The 22,343-nt window shown below is 38.2% G+C and overlaps 2 protein-coding genes across 4 annotated transcripts; both read left to right on the top strand.

The window, feature by feature from the left end:
- The first annotated feature begins 1,131 nt into the window (after window positions 1-1,131).
- Window positions 1,132-5,203, top strand: LOC106908332 (NFU1 iron-sulfur cluster scaffold homolog, mitochondrial). The gene is made up of 8 exons (XM_014974406.2): window positions 1,132-1,248; window positions 1,725-1,807; window positions 1,906-2,041; window positions 2,746-2,812; window positions 2,896-3,007; window positions 3,095-3,158; window positions 3,371-3,545; window positions 4,527-5,203. Exons 1-8 carry the CDS (start codon window positions 1,184-1,186, stop codon window positions 4,593-4,595), a joined length of 771 nt encoding a protein of 256 aa, XP_014829892.2. The 5' UTR covers window positions 1,132-1,183; the 3' UTR covers window positions 4,596-5,203.
- A 609-nt stretch (window positions 5,204-5,812) lies between these two features.
- Window positions 5,813-22,076, top strand: ccar1 (cell division cycle and apoptosis regulator 1). Of its 3 annotated transcripts, none has more exons than XM_088012895.1 (26): window positions 5,813-5,888; window positions 7,498-7,659; window positions 8,061-8,236; window positions 8,316-8,435; window positions 8,693-8,725; window positions 8,903-9,099; window positions 9,234-9,360; window positions 9,915-10,034; window positions 12,429-12,621; window positions 12,772-12,916; window positions 13,005-13,160; window positions 13,273-13,498; window positions 13,836-13,949; window positions 14,247-14,413; window positions 15,201-15,411; window positions 16,602-16,685; window positions 16,848-17,036; window positions 17,527-17,718; window positions 17,966-18,196; window positions 18,307-18,418; window positions 18,527-18,615; window positions 18,700-18,840; window positions 18,951-19,071; window positions 19,153-19,335; window positions 20,737-20,942; window positions 21,036-22,076. In XM_088012895.1, exons 2-26 carry the CDS (start codon window positions 7,548-7,550, stop codon window positions 21,111-21,113), a joined length of 3,723 nt encoding a protein of 1,240 aa, XP_087869021.1. In that variant the 5' UTR covers window positions 5,813-5,888; window positions 7,498-7,547; the 3' UTR covers window positions 21,114-22,076. The 3 variants fall into 3 exon arrangements, with proteins under 3 accessions (XP_087869021.1, XP_014829886.2, XP_087869022.1); XM_014974400.2 differs by having other exon boundaries at window positions 5,814-5,888; window positions 18,283-18,418; XM_088012896.1 differs by lacking the exon at window positions 9,915-10,034 and having other exon boundaries at window positions 5,814-5,888; window positions 18,283-18,418.
- Window positions 22,077-22,343: the final 267 nt, after the last annotated feature.

Raw genomic sequence — 22,343 nt, 5'->3', positions numbered from 1 at the left:
GATGTAGGAAAAATGCCTTTTTTCATAATATTTAAATATTATGTAAAAGAAAAAAAGGAATTAAGTAATTAAATTTTAATAGCAGAAGATAAAATAGTTATTTCAATACAAATACTGTTATTTTAGATTTGTAATAACAATAGTAAATATTTTATTGTATTATTATATAATAAACAATGTGAAAAATAAAAAAAAATGTTGCAGGTATCTTGTGTCCATCTAAAAATATTTTCAACTTTGGAAGCTAGTTTTGAAAAGCTAGAGTTAAAAGATTTTCTGAGCTTTTGCATGTTGATAATACGTTAGTTTGGACTAAACTACCCAAGGTTGCCATTACTCTCAGTCTTGTGAAGTGAGTCTGAATCTCTTCCTCTATTGTTCATTTCTCAATAAAATATGAGTATTATTTTTTTTTACTACACTGCTTTTAGAGCAGCAGCGCGTGAGGTGTGCATGTTCACAACTGTATACACTTCACAGATAGGTAATAGCACTTTTTCTTTCTTATCAGAGCTCTGCACAATGAGCTGATCCAGCCCAGCTGAATTAAAGGAGTGAGATGACAGGGTTAGGGTTTTATTAGGAAGATATATAATTTGATACTATTGCTGAATACTGTAATGACCTTTTCTATGATTTACCTACAGTTTTACAGACTATACACAACTGTTTAGCACCTGTAGGTTTAACACCTATTAAAAACTACATTAAGTATGAAAATCAAAAGTCTAAAGCCAAATAATACTATTACAGTATTGGCATGCATGTACCTTGAGATTCAATATTCTGCCAAATATTGCATCCAAGTTAATCTTTGTGATTGTCTCACATTAATATTGGAGTGATAATTGCAATGCCTTATTTTGTGCAGCTCTAGATGACATCTTTAGATAGCTAGCTAGCTAGCTAGCTAGCTAGATAGATAGATAGATAGATAGATAGATAGATAGATAGATAGATAGATAGATAGATAGATAGATAGATAGAATTTTTTCCTCACCAATTATTATTATTATTATTATTATTATTATTATTATTATTATTAATTTATTTATTTTTACTTGTTTACGCTTACTACCCTAGAGTGATTTTTAATTTAAAATAAAGCATATGATGACAGACTGCTCTGATCAGGCATGTGTGACTTGGACCAAATGGGGTCCTCAACTTCAAAACAAACAAAATGTCGGCGCACATCAGATGGGGACTTAAACGGTTATTACGGGCCCGAAACAAAGCTCTCTTCAGGTTTGATTTGTTTTATCTGTTTTTAATTGTGTGTTAAATGTGTTATCTAACTGATATAACTGATATAATGCGTAGCAAAGGCTTGGGTAACGCCTATCATTAGCCGCATCTTTGTACGTGTGAGATTTAGCAAGCTAACTACCTAACTACAAAGCAAACGACCGTATTAACGCGCAAATTAATTTGTGCTTATATCAGAACTGATTTAAAAATATTTTAATCCCTGTAATATCACTTTGTAACATTTATGTCATATGTTCTTGACAATCTAAATAGTTTAAGATATCGGCTAGTAGTCAGCTAGCACAGATTGTCGGGCTTAGTATGAGCAGAATTATTTATCTAGCCTTTATTATTATTATTATTATTATTATTATTATTATTATTATTATTTGACCTTCTAACCTTACAACTAAAGAGTGGTCGTCGTGTATCTCAGCTAAAAAAATGTGACAAACTTTTCACGTTTCTACCAGGCTACCAGATCGGTCACAGCCCACAGTATTGAGCTTCAGGGGAGTCCAGAGCCAGCCAGGGACAGGAACTACATACTTCTCAGGTGAGACACCACAGTCTCTGAGCTCCCCTTTGTCATCCTGGCATTCAAGTGGAAAGTGTTAAATCCTACCAAGCAGCTTGTTTTGTGACGCTTTTCAGCGAGGAACCTGTCCATCCAGACTCAAGAAACTCCAAACCCAAAAAGCTTGAAATTCCTCCCAGGGAAGCCTGTTCTTGGAAGCGGTACGCAGGACTTTCCTTCTCCGAGCTCAGCTGGATCTTCATCTTTAGCCAGGTAATGGGTCAAGGACACTGCTGTACTTTGACACACTGGTTCTAAATAGTATGGCCAAAACATAAAATGAAATAAAATAAAATAACAGAGTAATATAGTATTCAAGCTGAATCAATAATTATTCATATCACAATTAACACTTCTAGTGACCAGCAACTGAATTAAATCTGTTTACTGTTAGAACACTAAAGCAATGATTGAAAAAAAAGGGCAAAATACAAACAGAACTTGCACTTTTTAAAATACTCTTGCAAAAGCATGCAGTATATACACACATTAAGCAAAAATAGTAATCAGCTGCCTTTGCTGTTCATTGGTTCTTCTTCTGCTGCCAAAATATCCCTGGCCTGTCCAGACATAGACTACTAAACCACACAATGTTTGAGAAGTTTAACCCATTTTGCTGCCATGTGTAAAGATCAAAGCAGCAGTCCAAATAAAAACACCAGAATAGTGTTTTTTGTTGATTATTGCCAGGTCATGATTTTAATGCTGTGGCTGATTGAGTATGATCTTTGCTGTCCTCATTTTGACTCTGTTAGGATCATTGCCCATTACATTATAACCAGAGGGATACAGTTCTAAAGATGAAATATTATTAGAATTTGTCTAGAAAAAACACAGCACGCTTTAGGAATGTGCATGTTATGACTTTAATGTGTTTCTATTTTTCCTCTTTAACCAAGCGTTTGTGTCTCCTTCAGGGACCTGTTTGAAATCGAGGGAGTGAAAAGTGTGTTCTTTGGCCCTGACTTCATTACTGTCACTAAAGTAAGCACTAAATATACAGCCCATCTCAGTGAGAGTATTGTTTGTAAGGGGGATCATACGAGTTGCTTTATTTTTACTGTCAGACGGACGAGGACGTAGAGTGGACGGACATTAAGCGGCATGTTTTAGATGCTATTTCCAAGTTCTTTGAGAGTGGGGACCCAATATCAACAGGAGCCGTGCACCGTGAAAGTAGTGAGTTTTTGTTAAAAGCCATGTCCAGGTTGTGGCTTGTATGAACACTTCGACATTTTACTATATTTTATGTTTCCTTTGGAACAGCTCTTTCTGAAGATGATGATGATGTTGTATCTATGATAAAGGAGCTTCTGGACACAAGAATTAGGTACAAAAACTACCAACTTGTCACTGTCTACATGCATCTGTTTCACCCTAGTAAATCACAATGTGATTATGTAGTTATTGATGAGGAAAGAAAAAAAAGTACATGCCATGCTGACAGTTTTCCGTCTGCTGTTATGACATAAAATTCTTAATCAGTGTGTCCTCCATGCATCTGCTCTGACCAAATGTGTCTTATCTCTTGACCTCACAAAGACCTACAGTGCAAGAGGATGGAGGCGACGTCATCTTTAAAGGCTTTGAGAACGGCACTGTAAAGTTAAAGCTGGTTGGATCCTGCACAGGATGTCCCAGCTCGACGGTTACTCTGAAAAACGGAATTCAGAACATGCTGCAGTTCTATATCCCAGAAGTGGACAACGTGGAGCAGGTGCTTAACTAAATTACTTTTTTTTTTTTCCCCACCTGCAATTTGGGTTTGTGTGTGAGTAAAAAGCAGTTTGTACTTTTTTTTTTAATAGTTGATACAATTGAACAATTTTTAAAAGCTATTTTATGGGCACACAAAAAGTTACTTTTTATATACATTTTTTGCAATTTTTTAAAATTTGTCGAGTTGTATAGACTTCAGACAAAGAAAACATCTTAGATTATTAGTTCCTTCAAACAGATATACTTCCAAGCAAAGTTAAGTATTCAAAAATTTTTGCAGGGGCTCGATAGACTGAATATATAGCAAATGTAATAGATATTATTATTACTGACATAAACAATCCACCTTTAACTTTATAAAGCATGGACTGTTGATGAAAATAGCTGGATAGTTATGGTAAAGTAACCTTAGCAAAAGATATCATTCCTTTCAGAAATAGACCCATTATATTACTAAAAGGTTCATTTATTTCAGTAACAGTTCATAAAGTTAAACACATTAAATAATTCTTTTTTTACATTCAGAATGATGTTTTAAACTTTTATTTTGGTTACATTTTCCCGCTTACAGATAATCAAAACATGACATTTAAGATTTAAATATTACATAATACATTTGGAAACGTTTTAAAAACAAAACATGGGCTTAATGAAAAGTATGTTTAATACCTTTTAATGTTATACATAAAGACAATAACAATAAAATAAATTACTTGTAGTATGGTAGTATGTGGTTAATTAGCCAGTATTTTTGCTACAGAGGAAAGCAGTAGCGATTAATTGTTCAACTCATTAGGAACAAGATATTTATTAAATTCCATGCCTTAAAATTCTTTAATGTAGTTGACCTTAAAAATAATAACTGGGACTAGATATGTGAAATAACTGTGATAAGCAATTAGGGCCTTTAGGTTTAGGTCTTATAGCGTAAGGCAACACAGTAACAATTACAATTACTAATGTTAAATCTTTTGCCTAGGTGGAAGACGAAGTGGATGAAATTAATTCAAAGGTTTTTGAAGAAGTGGAGCGTAAGCTACAAGAATAAGAGCTTCAGCAACTAACAACCTGCTTATGAATTCTGTCAGAAGAGAAATATCTGTAAACATGTGAGAAAACAGTATTTCTGTTGTTGCTCATACTGGATGAAAACCATGCAGAGAGAAAATTATTTCCAGATTTTCTTTTGCATTTGAACTAAATATTCCTACTGTAATTTGCTTTCATATACTTTATGCCCCTGTTCCTAAAGAAATATGACATACTGTATACAGAAAATGTTGTTTTTGTTGCTATAGAAACGTTTTTTTTTGCTGTGATTGTTTTAAATGTAGTGTTGTATTTATTTCTTATAAATATTGTACATTAAGAAAAAATATTTTGCTAAGATGATGATTATTTTGTGAAAGTTAATGATAGTGGTTTATGTCCTTAAAATTAGCCAGTTATTTGGATTTGCTCCTGCTACACACATTATAAAAGAAGGTTAAACTTTGGAAATTATTACATTGCTTAAATAAATGAATGGAGAAAAATGATTAAATTAACTATTGTGTGATAGTCGGTTTATCATATGAAACCCCAAAAGGTTATTAATATGCATTGTGTTCCACTTTGTAATTTTACTATATCACATTAAAGTTTACTTTGACTGTTTCTCTGTTGTGTCTATCACTCATTTCAGATGGTTTATTATGAAGAAAAATGAGCTGCACAGATTTTTGAAGAAAGCAGCAGACTGACTGTGAGAGCTGCAGAGTAAAGTAATACCTCTGTGACAATGAAACAGTTGATAAGAACATGAATGTAGTTTCCTCAGAATTTATTCACACATGCTTTTGCAGTTAAATAAGGATGAAGCCTCTCCTTAGTGATCTTCTAATCTGTGCACAGATTTTAAAATACCGCCTTTTGAGCCACCTATAAGTATTTGTATCTATTATCTATTTGCCTGCTGCTATAAAGTCAAAGTCATCAAAGGTTAAGTTGACATTTGAAGGTGAACTGACCATTTTTCTCATGTTTTCAAAACTCAAAGTGCAACCTGACTTCAGGTAATTTTCCCACTTTCCATTCTGTTTGTGGAAAATTTTCCTAAACATTGGAACAATTGTCATTTAAATGTAATTTTAAAACATATCTAATATGTTGGAGGTCATACACAGGAATTTAACTGAGTGAAATATAAATAGTACTGGAAAGTGGATTAAGAACAAACGAACATAAGGTTATCCCAAATACAGTAAATAGGTAAACCAATTTATGCTGACTTTGCCACATGGGTCAGGGTAACCTTCCTGCGCATGCGCAATTTGCATTAACAATCGCCAGAGGTACATCGGTGAGTGTTATTATAGTATTTTATTTACCCAATATTTAATTTCGCTTTCTGATCATTTATTATAGTCATCATTAAAGTGGACAAGAGGGACACTGTTGTTTTACCTCGATTTTTCGCAGTTTTAACCTTTGTCGTTTACTGCTAACTGCCAGGGCCTCGCGCTCGTTATCGAACTAGCACGAGGCTAATATGGCAACAAAGCTAACGGTCTGGAAATGCTAGCCGTCTGTTGTGCAGTTGCAGTCCCACTGTTGAATGTGCTTTAAGCTGAATAAGGTGCGTTTGAATAATGTAAGAACAGTCATGAGAACGTAGCGTGCAAAAAGATTTAATAACATGCCAATGACTGCAACAACTGCCGCTTCAGCTTTCGCCGGACAAATGTGAGAATTCGTGCTACTTTACCTGCTAACGTTGCTCAGCTGTCAGTCCGTGGCTAATGTTAGCTAGATTGACCGTCGAGTTCGCTGCTGTGTCAGCCTCTGTTGAAATCTTAGAAAACTATTTATAAAATGTATTAAGGGCTTTCATATTTTTAGGCCATATGTGTCTAAATTATGAAAAAATAGTGCAATAAATATTATTTTGTGATTTGCCACTCGAAACCCTATGTAATTTGCGAGCTTTTTAACAGCTGCTTTGTCTGCATTGTTGCAGTAAATTATCTATGGAGTTATCTATAATTTAATCGAATTTCTTTAATGCGATTGAAGTACACTTGCACGAGAATAAAACCGTTCCGTATAATAGTCTAAATGTTTGTTTTTGTTTGTTTTTTAAAAAAAAATGCTGAGCCTCTCTGTTTCCCTCTGTAGTGCACTGTAAGAAGCTGTTTTACTTGTAAACAGTCTCAGTAACTGCATATATCAGGGGGTGTCTTGTGGTTAAAACCCACACCGATTGCAGTGGAGTACTACCGCCTCCACTTCCTTATGTAAATAAACTGTATTTGGCTAAATTTAATTACTGACTCTGAGGTTAACGGACCTTTTTTAACTCCAATGGCACAACATAGTATTTGCAGAATTATAGATAACTAAATTTAAAACGTTGCTCACCAATACCCACAGATTTCCTTCTTGGTTATTAAAAGATAACCAAGACAGCAAATAAAAACCCACCGAAGCTACATATTGTCTTTTTTCATACTCACTACTTCCTTTTACTACAGTTGAAATTGTGTATATGTTGATGTTACTAATATTAGTAAACAGAATTAATCAAATTAGTGTTGTGTAGTTACACAACACTAAGAAAAGATAAGAAAATGAATGAACATGGCATATTCATTAAGCTTAAAAAGTATATATTTCTTAGCTTCAGAAAAATGAGCATAAAAATGGCATAATTTGCTTTCTTTGTAACAAAATTAAATTAACATAACATGATAAACAGATTTAAAAAACCCTGGATGATGGTTATTTTACTTTGCTACCTTTGTTTTAATTTTATCCTTGATTTACATCAGAAATAATGGTCATGTCACCGCTCTGATCTCTTGATTGAGATGCAAATTATTTTATTTAGAAAGTAATTGTGCTTTATACCATGCTAGCCATTTGCTTTGGACTTCAGTTTGTCTTATACTTGATTTGTTTATGTTTTTCAGCAGCAAACAGAGACCTGGTAAACAGAGTCAGCCCTAACCCTGAATGAGTCATGGCCCAGTTCGGGGGACAGAAGAATCCGCCGTGGGCAACTCAGTTTGCTGCCACAGCTGTGTCTCAGCCAGGTCATTCAGGACAGTCTCTTGACCTCAACAGCCTACACTGTAAGTCAGGCAAGCCGAAGCCTCCGAGCAGATAAACGCTTGCTCATAAGTTTGTCAGAAAATGACTGAGATGTTTCACTTTGGCACATTTTGTGTCCAATAAATGGTCAGAAATTTCTTCAACTTTTTCTATCTATTGATTATAAAACATGATTGCACCAATCTGAATTAAAATTGTACATGCTTTTACCAGCAATTGGAAAGCTGATAGTTGGGTGAAGGTTTATATATTAAAACATAAACGCAAGCACTATTGGTGAACTCTTAATCGTCAGTATTGATGTACTCTAAAGGATAACAGTTTGGGTGTTGGGTGTGAAGTGGTTCTCCTTTACAATAACATTATATATAGCGGCATGTGTCTCCTCATTATTATATTTATTGTTGTTTAACTCTTGCAGCCCTAGGGGTGCAACAGCCGTCTCTCCTTGGAGCGTCTCCCTCCGTGTACTCTCAGCAGTCAGCCTTGGCTGCAGCTTCTCTCAGTAACCAGTCTGCAGCAAACTATCAGCTGTCTCAGCAAACTGCTGCTTTGCAGCAGCAAGCTGCAGCGGCCGCCGCAGCAGCTCTACAGCAGGTCAGTCACAGTAGTTGTCCAGACCTCAGGCAACGATCTGTTCATCTTGTCACTGTCTCATGTAACACATTGTTTGTAGTCACAGATCAATTCAGCACTTCAGCAGTATCAGCAGCAGCAGCAGCAGCAACAACAGCAGCAGCAACAACAGCAACCTCCCCAGCAACCACCTCAACAACTGTATAATGTACCTCATCAGGTGAAGAACAGTCTTTTGTGTCACTTTTTTGAATTTCTGGACTAAGCTTTGTCTGAAGAAGGAGGTATCCTACAGTTTCTTTTTAGATTTCTTGCAGCAGCGAATTATAACTTAGCTTTGTTTTATTCATTTTGTTATGCTAACATGTAAGATCATGTATAAATAAGAGTTGTCAAAATGCAATATAAAAGACAAGACAGCTTTGCTTTAAGTTAATAAAATGATCACATTTGTCATTCCTTCTGTTCGTTTCACAGCTCCCTCAACCTCAGCAGGCGCTGATCTCTCAGGTAAATCCAGAGCATACATACCACGCAAACTGCTTTAGCGTTTTTCTTTTAATGTTTTCTGTTGATTTTAAAGACGTAGGAACACATTTGTTACTATTACATGTCATTTTCTGTCCTCGTAGCAAACAATATGTCTACAGAGTTGAGAGTTTTTAATAATCTCCATCTAACCTTCAGCCCCCCGTCGCATTGCCCACCAGCCTGAGTTTGTCCAACCCTCAGCAGACGGCCCAGATTACTGTGTCGTATCCAACACCGCGTTCAAGCCACCAACAGCAGACGCAGCCTCAGAAGCAGCGAGTCTTCACTGGTGTTGTCAATAAGCTACATGACACGTTTGGCTTTGTAGATGAAGATGTCTTCTTTCAGCTAAGGTGGGGAAGTGTTATTGTCAGACGGTCTGCTGCCTTGTAGAAATAAAATACTAGATGTAGTTCTATCTATTTTAAGCTACTATAATATTACACTTTGTGTGTAAATGTCCTTTTTTTTTTAAAACCTTCCATAGTGCCGTGAAAGGAAAAACTCCCCAGGTCGGTGACAGGGTCCTAGTGGAAGCTGTGTACAACCCTAACATGCCCTTCAAGTGGAACGCCCAACGCATCCAGACTTTACCTCAGCTGGCAAATCAGTCGGTGAGAGCATTCACAGCTTTATGAGCTCCATTAGTAATTTTCATTTCAAAATGCATTTAGGTCATTCCTGCTTTGCTCTTTTTTATTTGTCTCATTTTCACAGATAACAAATGATTAAACACTAAACTTCATATACAGAAAAGTTGACAAGTTTCAATGAATTTGTTAGGTTGTTACCTTTTAATTACATTCTTATTGACTTTAAATCAAATGTTGTTGCACATTATTTAAAAAAAAAAAGGGGGATATAAAAATTTATTTGCGACTGGTTGAGTCTCTTAAGTAGTGTTTGTCTGGCTATTTGCTTAAGTTTATTTGTCTTTATTGCTCTGAGTAGATCTTGTAAAGTTTGCTGACTGTCCTCTGCAGCATGCCTGGTGTGATGAAAATGCCAGCTTATTTTATTTCTAAATATCCAGAACAGGATTTCCCAGGTTCATTTTAAACTTTGGAAGACCTTAACTTTGTCTTTTATACTGCCTCACTGTTTTTCTTTCTTTTTTTATCCTTTTATCTTTCTGACCTTTTACTGTTGTGTTCTCAATCCCTCCTAGCTTCAGCAGCAGCCTCAGCCTTTACCTCAAGCTTCCCCACAGCTCGGCAGCCTTTACAATGAGCCAGGAATGCAGCTCCGCTACACAGATATGCACTCTGCTGCGGACAACAGACAAAATGTAACCATCTAGTCCCGAAACACACACTCTTGCTCACCCATTTGATTTTTGCATCCGTTTCTTGACTTTTGTTTTATCTGCAGTGTTAATGGGTGATAACAATCTTAACAGTGTTTTTTTTTCCATTTTGTTTCTATATTTCTCCTACAGAAGCTGCTGGTTTACTGTCATTATGGAGTAGGGGCTAATGTTTCCTCAGATGTTAATGTAAAATGTAGTCATTGTACTGCAAATGTTGCTGATGAGGAATAATTTTTGCAGAAAAAGGTGTAAAAACAAGTCAAAGGCACGGCAGTTTATAAATTCAAAGATCTCCACCGACAATTCCTCACAGTTTGAGGGATTTCAATCTGTGAAGGAAATCCTCAAGTAACTGAAACCTTGATTATTTCTATTACGTTATTTTAACATAGGTTCTTATGGATTCCACTGAGGTTTTAATTGCACAGTGGGTTAGAGTAATCAGATTACATAGGCTGTTTTCTGTTCGTCCTTGCCACAGTTATGCTCTGATTCAAAATACATTTAGTTAACCATAAAGCTTTATAGACCTAAAAATGACTTATTAGACCAATCTGTGTCATGTGAACAGAAACTGTTATCAACTGCATGCATTAACAGACACAAACATTATTATTTATACTTTATAAGAAAGACTTACCCAGTTGTTAAACTTGCATACAACATATTCTTGTTTTTGAAGCATATCTGTGATTACTTGTACCAGGGGTTCCCAAACCATTTCTATGCCGGGGCCCCCTAAACCACTTTAGCTTCTGGCCGGGGACTTCCTTTGTAAACCCACAGACAATGGTACAAAATATTTTAAAAAGCATTGACTTTTATTCACTATTCAATAATTTGAATGATGAAGTGGGATGATAACAACCGACTAAAAGTGAGTTTACTTGGCCTTGAGTCCTTAGGGGTTTTTTGCAGCAGTGTCCTCCACAGCAGGACTGCTGGACGCTCCCTCCGGTTGCTTTCTTGACAGAAACATTTCAATGTTTCTGTCAAGATTATAGCTAGCTTATAGCTAACTTATAGCAAGCTTATAGCAAGCTACCTCAAGGTAGCTTGCTATAAGCTACCTTGAGGAGCAAAGTAGATGACATATAACATTATTTTAAGTTATATTTTATAATAATGCTTTAAAAATGATTAGAATTTATATTAAAAACAGTTCTAATCAAATATATAGAAAGAAACTATAAAAATACTTGGTGTATTTATTGCACACTAGGAAAATACATCAAACTATACACTGCACTGGTTATTGGTAGGGCTGAGAATGTGGGATGACATGGCACTTAGCGTTTTTCACTGGCACATTGGTGACATTTTATTTGATAAGTCGAGACCAGTGTGCATGACATGTATCACTGCAAAGAAAAAAGAAATAGCTGATGTTGCCTAACATCAGCTATCTATGAAACGATCATAGATTCACACCTTGTTGCTAAGCACAATATTGCACAGTAGGAACTGTGTTCACACCTTACAGTTCTAACACATTAGAGGTTATGCTGAACTTTAGAGGTGTGATAACTGAGACTGAGGGTAAAAATAAATAATTACCCAAATGTTCCAGTTCTGCCACATTTCTCCTAGGGTTATATTTGGGGATGATAAATTTTTTTTTTCCAACAGAACTTAATCACTTCTGGTTAATTAATTGTGGTCTCTCCTAAAAGGACCATTGAAAAACCTTTTATGCCAAGCAATGTTTTTGTTATGGTTTTAGTAGTTTGAACACATCTGTTTTTGTTTTAATTTTTTTTTTAGCCTGTTGTCTAAAACAGGGTAAAAATAAAACAGAATAAATATCCGTACGTTTTACACCTTGGAAAAAACAGCAGATTTTACTTTTCTTTTGCTAATGTTAATGTGATACTTTTTTCACAACTGCTGTGGAAAAACAAAAATCACATTCCGCACTTCAGTGTTGAACTTCCTTACACTGACATCTGCAGCATTCACTTTAAAAGATTTAAAAGATAAGCATTGCTCGTTCTGCTTGGAGGTAAACCATCAAATTACAAAATGCAAAAATATTAGTTTTCATAATTATGTTTAAAGTTTAGGTTAAAGAACAAGACAGAATGAAATCTAAAGCTCTTCTTCTGTTTTAGGAAATCCTGTATGAAAAACGAGATTTCTCCAGGTCTTTGTTTTGAGCAGCCCTGTCAGACTTTCTCCCAGCTTCTGTCTTCTGAACAATCACTGATCCAGAGTCTATCTGTTTTAGCCGTTGTTTTGTGCAGTCTTTGGCAAGTTCGAGGTTCATTCTGTTCGACCTTTTTTTTTTTTTTTTTTTTTTTAAGACATTTCTTTCCCAGATTTAAAAATCTTTTCATGTGTTTTCTTTTTTCCTCCCCTCCCTGTTTGGTGTAGAGCCAGGCTCAGGCTTCTAACATGATCAAGTCGGCCCCAACCATGCTGCAGTCGCTACCTCCCCCAACCACGTTCAGTGTTCAAGCCCAGGCCCCCCCACCGTCCCTCCTGCAAGCCCAGCTGTCTGCTGCCTCTCTGGCCCCTCTCCTTCAGAACCCCCCTCAGCCTCTGCTCCCTCAGCCTCCAACCAAAGGTAAAATCTCATGCTTTTGGTTTAAAAGTTGATGCAGATTGCTTACTTTCATTTTCAGATCTGATTTTAATTTCAGTTCGTAAAAACATTAAACCCCATAAAGAAGCTTCCTCTTTTTGTGATGTGATGAGTGTTTACCTCTGTGTCCAGACGTATTTGCTGGCGGTTTGCTTCAGCCCCCTGTGAGAATAATGCCGCAGCCGCAGGCGCTCCGACGAATCGAGCCTCCGACTCGTTTCACCACCCGAAACGATCGGGGTCCTGAACTCATCCTCCGGACTAAGGAAGAACGCAGGTGCGATGTTGTACAGTTTGACCGCAGCTGCTGGCTCTGTCTCCACCACACGATTTAATCACTGGAGTGTTTTCATGCAATTCTTTAGCAGAGACAGAGACCGTGAGCGGAGGCGATCTAGAGAACGCTCTCCCACCCGCAAACGATCTCGAGACCGCTCCCCGAGACGGGAGCGCTCCCCCAGACGTCCACGCAGGGTGCTCCCACGCTACACGGTCCAGTTTTCCAAGTTCAGCTTAGACGGGTGAATACGATCGCTACTTGTTGCGTTGATGCGGGAGTAGATCGAGAATACTTACCAGCGTGTCAAGAATGTGATTGCTGATGTTTCCACTGCTCTTTATTTTCTTCTTCAGCTCCAGCTGCGACTTGATGGAGCTGAGGCGGCGCTATCAGAGTCTCTACATCCCCAGTGACTTCTTTAACGCGGTTTTCACCTGGGTGGACGCCTTCCCTCTTACAAGACCCTTCCAGTTCAGTAACGCCTGTAACTTCCACATCTTGCACAAAGAAGTAGATCCTCCAGTCAAAAACACAGCTGTGCTGGACCCTCCTGACGTTAACCACACCTACAGCGCAAAGGTACAGTATTTACTGATAAATATGTTGACTATATGCTGCTTTTTTAAGCTTATAAAACAGTTAATGTAACGAATATTTTAAGGTTCCTTTCTGAAGACTTTTTGTTTTTATTGAGGGGAGGGGGGTTCAAACTGTGGAACAGTTTTAATGTTATGTTCTGTCAAGAAACATCAATAACACTCAAACTTATTCAGTCTATTAATACTAGCTAAACAAATCAGTCTGAAGATGGAAGACAGGGAAGCTCTCGGCTGTCTGATTGGGGTTCAGCTAGATTAATATACAGCTGTGTATTTCTGAACAAAAGAACCCAAAGTGGTGTTTGTCTTTGTTTCAGGTGATGCTGCTTGCTAACCCCAGTTTAGAGGAGCTTTACCACAAGTCGTGTGCTCTGGCCGAGGATCCCCAGGAAGTCAGAGACTCCTTCCAACATCCTGCTAGGCTCATCAAGGTACGTCAGACCCTCTCTGTGTTTTCACCACGACGTATGGAACCCTGTTCCATTGCTGAGCAGCTTGTGTGGAAAAATAACGACTGATGTTGGCTCTTTGAATTTAAAAATGATTTTCCTTTGTGGTCGTGGATTCTTTGAGGTATGACTTTCTTCTACCTGCTGGCCATTTCTTGATTCTTTTTATGTCTTTATCGTCTCCGGTTTCCACTCTTTTAAACTCTTTGGCATTTTTCTCTTCCGTATTTCAGCCTAACTGTGGTGCTTTCTTTTGCTCCCTTTTCTCCTCTCCTTCAGTTTTTGGTGGGCATGCGAGGTAAAGACGAGGCCATGGCAATCGGAGGTCATTGGTCTCCCTCTCTGGACGGGGCGGACCCAGAGAAGGACCCATCTGTCCTCATTAAGACAGCCATACGCTGTTGCAGGGCACTCACAGGCATAGACCTTAGCCTCTGCACTCAGTGGTAAGTACTTCTCTTCTCACAACTTTCATTTATCCCCTATTTACAATATTTAAGCTTAAGTTAGTGTAACTCTTATATTTGATATAAATGATGCATTTAATTTTTTTTATATAAAGCTTGTTCAATATTACTTCTCTCTTTTGCATTATTATTATTATTATTATTATTATTATTTGTTGTTCATTGTCCTTCTGGGACTTGTGTGTGTTGTCTTGGCTCTCTCTGTGACATTCTGCTCATACGTTTTGTTGTGATAAAAACCCAAACGCATGGACTTGGTGGCTGGAAGCTGTAGCCTGGAGCAGAAGACCATTACGTTCTCTTTTTATTTCATCATTTATTTTCTATTCTCCCTGTTAAATATCTTATATATTTAACTGGCTTTCAGTGTCTCTTGATTCTGTCTCTCTTTGCACAACTCTAATGTAGTGCATTAAGTGTATCCTAGGTTTAATGCAGAACGCTCATCCAGTAATTGGCTGACACTGTAACGGGGTTGAGTTTTGGGGTATTTTTATTATTTATTTATTTTTGTTATTGTCTGTTGTTGTTGTTTTCAAAATGGCTGCCGTAACCTGTGACAACAGATGAAGAGCTGCAGACTGGGTCCATTTGTCTGTGCTGAGTGTTGTGTGGGAGCCGGGTCAATGCAATGATTTCTGTGATCATTCAGTGGCCGGATGGGTTGGGGAGTAGCTGTAGAAGGCTTGCCCTAGGAAGGCTCGCCTTTGATTCTGTGCCGTGACCAGAATGTTTCTTTCCAATGCACCCTCTTCCTTTGCGACAGGTATCGTTTTGCAGAGATTCGCTATCACCGGCCGGAGGAGACACACAAGGGGCGGACAGTCCCCGCTCATGTGGAGACAGTGGTTTTGTTTCTTCCGGATGTTTGGCATTGTCTTCCTACCCGCTCAGAGTGGGAAGTGCTGTCACGGCGACTCCGGGAGCAGCTGGCTGAGAAGCTGTCGGCCGAGCGAAAGGAGGCGGATGGAGAACAGGCACTGAACCGCTAATCCTTCTCTTCTCATTTCCGCTTCTCACAGGAAGGCACAGGAATTACAAAACAGAAAACACACACACATCGCAGATACACAGCAGACAAAAAAAAAGCACAGCGCACCCTACAGACACACCAGTACGAACACAGGCATTTCAGCGCTCCACCAAACCTCACCTAGACTTCTTCTGTTTACTCCTCCTCCACCTGCCCCCTTTTTCCTCCGCTCGAACTCCTCCATTCCTCCATCAGCACCTCCACCTTCCCTCACATCCAGCAGACACATACAGTGGAAGCAGTGAGACTAGGTTGTGTTGTGCAGGCCCCAGTCGCAAATGGTAAAACAGCTTCCAGTTCCCTAAACACCTTGTGATTAGGTGCTGTTCTGATGCTGCGACTCATTTTAATCTTCTGTTAACTTGGACGGCCTAACTGGGCTTTTAAAAGTTTATTTATTCATTTGTTTTAATCAATTTGAACCAGCGGTCAGTTCTCAACTCTGGAACTCTTCACTTCAAAACAGGCTGGAAACTGTGGAGCCACTTGCGTGCACATAATGTTTGTTGTAGAAATGTGTATATTTATAATTTTTTGTTTTTTTGTTCTTCACATCAATTTGAATACCTTCTGACAACGAAAAGAGAATCTCCCCAAAGTCTTGTTGCTTGTCTGTTCTTATTGTTGGATTCAACGCTCTCATTTGGACTGTACATAGAACTTGGTTTTTCCAGGGCCGTATTTTGGACAGAAGTCTCCTATATGATGTAGACATGTAAAACTCCTAAGTGGGACTTCCCCAGACGTAGAGCATGTTAGGGCGACCCTATCCTCAGTTCACCTGATGTACCTACACGCCTTTTGGTCACACCTCTCATTGATTTTTGACCTTTTTTGTGTTCCACAGATTGATTGATTGGCAGCTGGGGGAAATTTCTGTTGGTTTTTTATTTTTATTTTTATTTTTTTTTTTTTATGAGAGCTAGAGAGCTTCCCTGTGTACGCTTCAGTAGCAGTGGACTTAAACACAGCCAAGCTCACTAGAACAAGGCAGTGAAAGACAGATGAGACCTTGCTTCTTGCACGGATCAACTTTGAAAGCTTACTAAATCCATGAAATATGCGTTGACTGTTGTCCTACCTCTCCTCCCCCCCCCTCCCGCCTTCTCTCTATTTGAATAATTTTCCATCAAGGAGGAAGAGGAAAAAGATGACGAAGAGTCTAAGGATGTCAGTATTGCCACTCACTGGACTAAACTTGACCCGAAATCAATGAAGGTAGGGTTCAAAATAAGAAGGAAATTGATTCTAGAACAACATTTCTCACATATATATATTTATAGTTGCATGTGAATAAAAAAAGTGTTTTGCTTAATTTTTCATTATTTTAGGTTAAATGTGCAATAAAACGAAACATACTTATGTTTGCTCCTCTCGTAGGTCAATGACCTGCGTAGAGAACTTGACTGTCGCTCTCTGAGCTCAAAGGGATTGAAATCCCAGCTCATAGCGCGTCTCACCAAGCAACTGAAGGTGGAGGAGCAGGTGGAGGAGTCAAAAGAGCCCGAGAAACCAGAAGTTAAAGTAGCAGAGGAAGAGGAGCCGCCTCGCACCGAGGATGACAAAGAGGTACTGGCTCGACTGTTCATGAGGAAGTGGTCTAAAGAAGTTTCCAGTCATCTGGTAGCAACTTATTAATGACATCAACACATGAAAGTGCCTAAATGTTAAGCATGAGGGCAAAGCTAGCAATTTAAAATGATAGGAAAATAGTTTTGCTTCTTCGTTTCTGCAGAAGTTGAGAAAAAAAAACAAACAAACATGTTTTAGTGAAGATTTTAACGTTTTAACTTATCGGAATTTTTTCAAAAAGCCTTTGGTCATTGATGATGTGAGCAATTATTATAAATGAACAGTTGTATGAAAGTTTAATATGTACTATTTTATGTATTATTATTTTTCTGATCATGTAAAAATGATTGTCGTGTAGCTGCTCTTTCTCCATTACTTGGCTTAAATTGTACCTAAGTTTTAAAGGGTGAATATTTCTATTGCATTTTCAGTCTTTTCCAGGAAAAAAAACAACAAAAAAAACACTTTTGATGTTTTTCTTTGATAGGATGATGAAAAGAAGAAGCAGGAAGAGCTTGAGCGCCAGCGGAGAGAAAGGCGCTACATCCTTCCCGATGAGCCCACCATCTTGGTGTACCCCAACTGGGCTGCCAAAAACGGCAAATTTGACTGCAGCGTCATGTCCCTCAGTGTGCTGCTGGACTACAGACTGGAGGACAATAAGGAGCATTCGTTTGAAGTAAGACTCTTTTTGCCTTTTAATGACTCAAAAGAATATTTTGGAAAAGGAGAAACTCTGATACAAAGTTGAGATAAAAGAAAACACTACAGTAATTGTAGTGTAGTTACATTTATTTTAATAAAAGGGCGGAACGAAGACCTCCCTCCCCGCTTTTAGCATCAAGACCTCTAAGGTTGTGTTTACGTGTAGATCGATTGGACACACGTTTACTACTGCAGAGGCTTATTGTCCCGTTTCCTCACAGGTTTCCCTGTTTGCTGAGCTGTTCAACGAGATGCTGCAGAGAGACTTTGGCTACCGCATCTACAAAGCGCTCGCTTCTCTTCCTGCGAGGGATGAGAAGAAGGAAAAAAAGCTCAAAAGGGACGCAGACAAGAAGGACGCTGAAAAACGGGAAATTAAAAAGGAAAAAGAGGAAGAGATTGAGGAGCCGGTGGCTAAAAGGAACAAAGATGATGAGGAGGAGAAAAGAAAGGTGGGGGTTGAAAAGCTTAAAGCTTTTCTTTATCTGTTAAACACTTAATAAGTGGCCGTGAAATCACGAGTTATGTTTTGACCCAGTATGATGACAAAACCATCAAAAAGGAGGAGTCTCGGGACGAGGATGAAAACGAAGACGAGGGCAGCACAGCCAATGTTGAAGAGTACGACCCCTTGGAGGCTGAAGATGCGGAGGACGATGATGACGACGACGATGGTAACCTACAAAGCTTTTGTTTCTGTTCTGTTTAAATTTAAATCTACTTTATTTTAATTCAGGTGTTTATTAAATTTGACCCTATTTGTTTATTTTTCCTTTTGTAAGACAAAGACGACGAAGACTCTAACGACAGGGACAGGAGAGACCGCAGAGACGACCGCAGGTCATCGAAGGACAGATCCTCTAAAGACAAGGTTGGGCCTTCCTCCTAGCAGCCGGATCATTTTGTAACTGATGTGGGGAAACATTGTTGTTGTTCTTGTTGTTTTGTGCACCAGGAAAAGAAGCAGATGGTGACCCAGAACAGGGATCTGCTCATGGCGTTTGTCTACTTTGACCAGAGCCACTGCGGCTACCTGCTGGAGAGAGACCTGGAGGACATCCTGTACACTCTGGGTCTGCATCTTTCTCGTGCACAGGTGAACAAAAGCACAATATTTTTCAACTTTCTGGGTCTGTTGCATTATGATGCTGCCTTTTTGAAGATTTTTGTTCTTGGTTTAAGTCTCATGTTGATTTTTGTTTTTAGATCAAGAAGCTTTTGAACAAACCTGTGGTCAGAGAGTCTTGTTACTACCGAAAACTTACAGACAGGGGAAAGGATGAAGCAGCAGCCTCCCTTAATGAAGCCCATATAGAAAACCTCATAGGTGAGTCGTGTGTCTAGTGTAATAAAACAACCAAGCAGAAGTGTTTACTAATGCAAACTGTTCATCTTCTTTTCCTGTCAGGTAACAGAGCTTTGCTTCCCAGTCCGAAGGCTCATGCTTCATCAGAGGCGAGTGAGTCTGGTAATCTGATCGTGTACAATGGAGCCATGGTCGACGTCGGCAGCATGATGCAGAAACTGGAGAAGAGCGAAAAGGCTCGAGAGGAGATAGAGCAGAAGCTTATAACTCAGGATGCCAAAATGGGTAAACAGTGGATTGTGCCTTTTTGTAGTTTTGTAGGAAACAAGCTGCACAATACCAGATTCTCTTCAGGACACTAGATACACTAGAGATACTAGAGATAACACTGTAATCTCTAATCTCTAATTACATTGTAATTTCTGACAATAAAATGTAACTTTACAGCTTTAAAAGCAGTGAAATGATCCATATAGTTTTATTACTGGCCACAATGGGTTTAATAATAAGCATCGCAACAATATTGTGGGCCAGTTTAAATTGTAACGCTAAGTAAAAATACTACATTATCACTACAAACTCTAACCGGGGTCAAATCAAATAGTGTATTTCTGTCAGCCTGTCTGACAAATTATGTTGACTGTTAATTAAAATGCATAACGCAGAGCAAATATAAATCTGTTTACTTGAAATGGAAACTATACAAATAAAGCCTAATTTTGCAAAACTCCTACCACTATATGGCATAAAGGTCTTCCAGCATAATCTATGAGGTGAATTTGTGGAAATAGTCTAGAGGTGAGTTTGAGAGAAATTTGAAACACAAAAAAATGCATGGCATGATCTAATTGCCACTACGCCAAACTTCAGACAGCAGGAGGAAACTCAATAAAAGCAACTTGAAACCGCAGGAATGATTGAGCATAAAGTTTTAGTGGTTCTCAAACCGCAGCGTTTTTATCTAATCTCCACATTACGATGTTTCAAATTAAAGAATGCTCAGTGTTTTTTTTTTGTTTTTTTTTGTAGCCGACGGTTTAAAGTTTTGGTGGTTCTAGCGTTTTGCGTGTGAGTGAGGCATCCCAACACTGTCAGGTCTTTGTTGGGAGTCTGTAGACTTTATGACCGTTTGTCGTAACCTTAGTCACTGTGTTTGCTGTAGCTAAGAAACCATCCCATTAAAGAGCCTAGAGGTGTTTGTTTTACCGCAGCTCTCTGATAAAGATCGCTCTGAATGGGAAAAGAAATGTAACAGCCTTTACTTTATTACTGACGTAGATTATTGAGCATACAATGAACATATACGCTGTAAAAAGTTATTTACTATGAAGAACAAACTTTGCTTTTTTTCCAAAGTTTTTTTTTTATTATAATTGACTAGTGGTTTCACTTTTTCCATTTATTAACTGTATTGCTATTGATTAATTTCATTCTTTAAGAAAGAAACTGAAAGACTGATCATATTTTGTATATATAATAAACCTAGTTCTTTCAATCTTCATTCCTATGCAAAAGCAAAATTTGTTTTAACTTGTTTCTTTTCAGCTTAAAAACAGCAGAAGCTGACAAAATTATCCAAATTATTTTGCGTCTTTTCTATTTTACTAAATCTGTTTTAAATTAAGCCAAACTTATATCATTTCTTGCCCTCATCCTTAAATGTGATCTTTTTTTTTTTATTCCCAGAGGAGGATGCAAAGCTTAAAGCTCAGCTAGAACTCGCCAACAAATCCCTAAGCAAGGAGTTGGAGGAAGTGACGAGCGCGCTCAGCCGAACCGAAGAGACCCTGAGAGCCGTGAAGGAGAAAAAAACCGTCTATTACGAGCTGATGAGCAACTCTGCTAATTCCTTGATGACCACGGTCAATGGGCTTTTGGATGTACTAAAGAAGGTGTGAAGAGGTCAACGTCACGCTCTACAGGCTCACGTTTTGTGTGTCGTCTACAATAAGCTCACACACTCCGATTGTTGTCATTTCTTTCAGGATCAAGGAGGCGATTCTGGCGAGAAGGCTGCAAGCGATTCCATTCAGACGTCGCAGACAAACGGCGCTGACGAGTAACTTCGGATAGATGAAGCCAACCTGTAATGTTGATATCAAATTGTAAATATACCCTGAAAGTGTCACTTGAATCTGTTTTAATTGAGCCTTTTGTCTCCCAGGTATGTGTATAATTTAACTGAGAAGTTTAGATCCCCTGCTTGAAGTTTGACCCCCTTTTTTGTTGACTTTTCCCGTTGAGTCATTTTAACCAGGACAAAGCGTTGAAACGCTTATTTTCAAACTGACTTAGGTTCAGTTGCTAACATTTCGTTTTGCTGTTGCTTTAGCTTTGTCATGGCCAATGAAGTGCCGTATTGTGGATTTAAATGCCAGTATGTGTGAGTGGTACATGAGGTTTTTTTGTTTGTTTGTTTTTAACAAGCAATAATGATGCTATTTATGTGCTGGATAATTCATAGAGAACTATAATGAAAATAAACTGACTGGAGGGAAAAGGTGTGGAGGAGCTTTTTGTGGTTTTGGTTAAAATTTCTCTCCCTCTCCTCTGTTTGCCCCAATTATGTTTTTAACATTCAGTTGGTGGTTCATCTGTTTGACTAGTTTAACAGGTTTCTGATGTTTTTTTATTTTTTTTAAACACGTATGGCTATGCATGGCTCCTGCCTCTCTTGGACCTTTGTTCTGACTGTTTTCACCCACTGACTGCTCCGCCAGCCACAGTGCATCCTGTCTTTACTGTGACAAGCTTTTGCTGATTTTATTTTATTTTTTCTGATGAAAGGAAACGCGACACGAACCCAAAGTTAATCTCAATGAATGTGTGTTCAGCTGAAGGAATGAGCCTGAACATTTTGAAATCCATCTCTGAACTGTGTGCTGGTTTCGGTTGTTTCTAAGAAAATAAAAAACAAAGAGGCTTGATTACATTTAATGTCCTCCAAAGTAGGCGATTTTATTTTTCTATTGAAGATGTACTCTTTGGATGTCTTGTGCAAGAGTAAAGTGGTCCTTTTAACACTACATTGTGTCTGTGTGTGTGTTGTTTAACAATAAAATATAGTCTATTTAAATTTATTTTTTGGGGGGGATGAAAACAATCATTCTAAAAAAATTATCAAATAAAATTGGGGCAGGAGACATTGTATCCCCTCGCCAGAAGATGGCAGCAGAGTTTACAGCCTGTGAAAAAGCAAACGACTGAAAAGCCCAGGATTTACAAGTTATTAAAAAAAATGAAATCACTTGCCATTTCTGAATGGTTGTCCAAATGGAGACTTTAATTAATGT

Source organism: Poecilia mexicana, unplaced genomic scaffold (genome assembly GCF_051168715.1).
Source record: "Poecilia mexicana isolate PSO_F unplaced genomic scaffold, ASM5116871v1 scaffold_15, whole genome shotgun sequence".
Lineage (NCBI taxonomy): Eukaryota > Metazoa > Chordata > Actinopteri > Cyprinodontiformes > Poeciliidae > Poecilia > Poecilia mexicana.
Note: the sequence above shows the minus strand (reverse complement) of the source record. Positions and strands in the feature narration are given on the sequence as shown.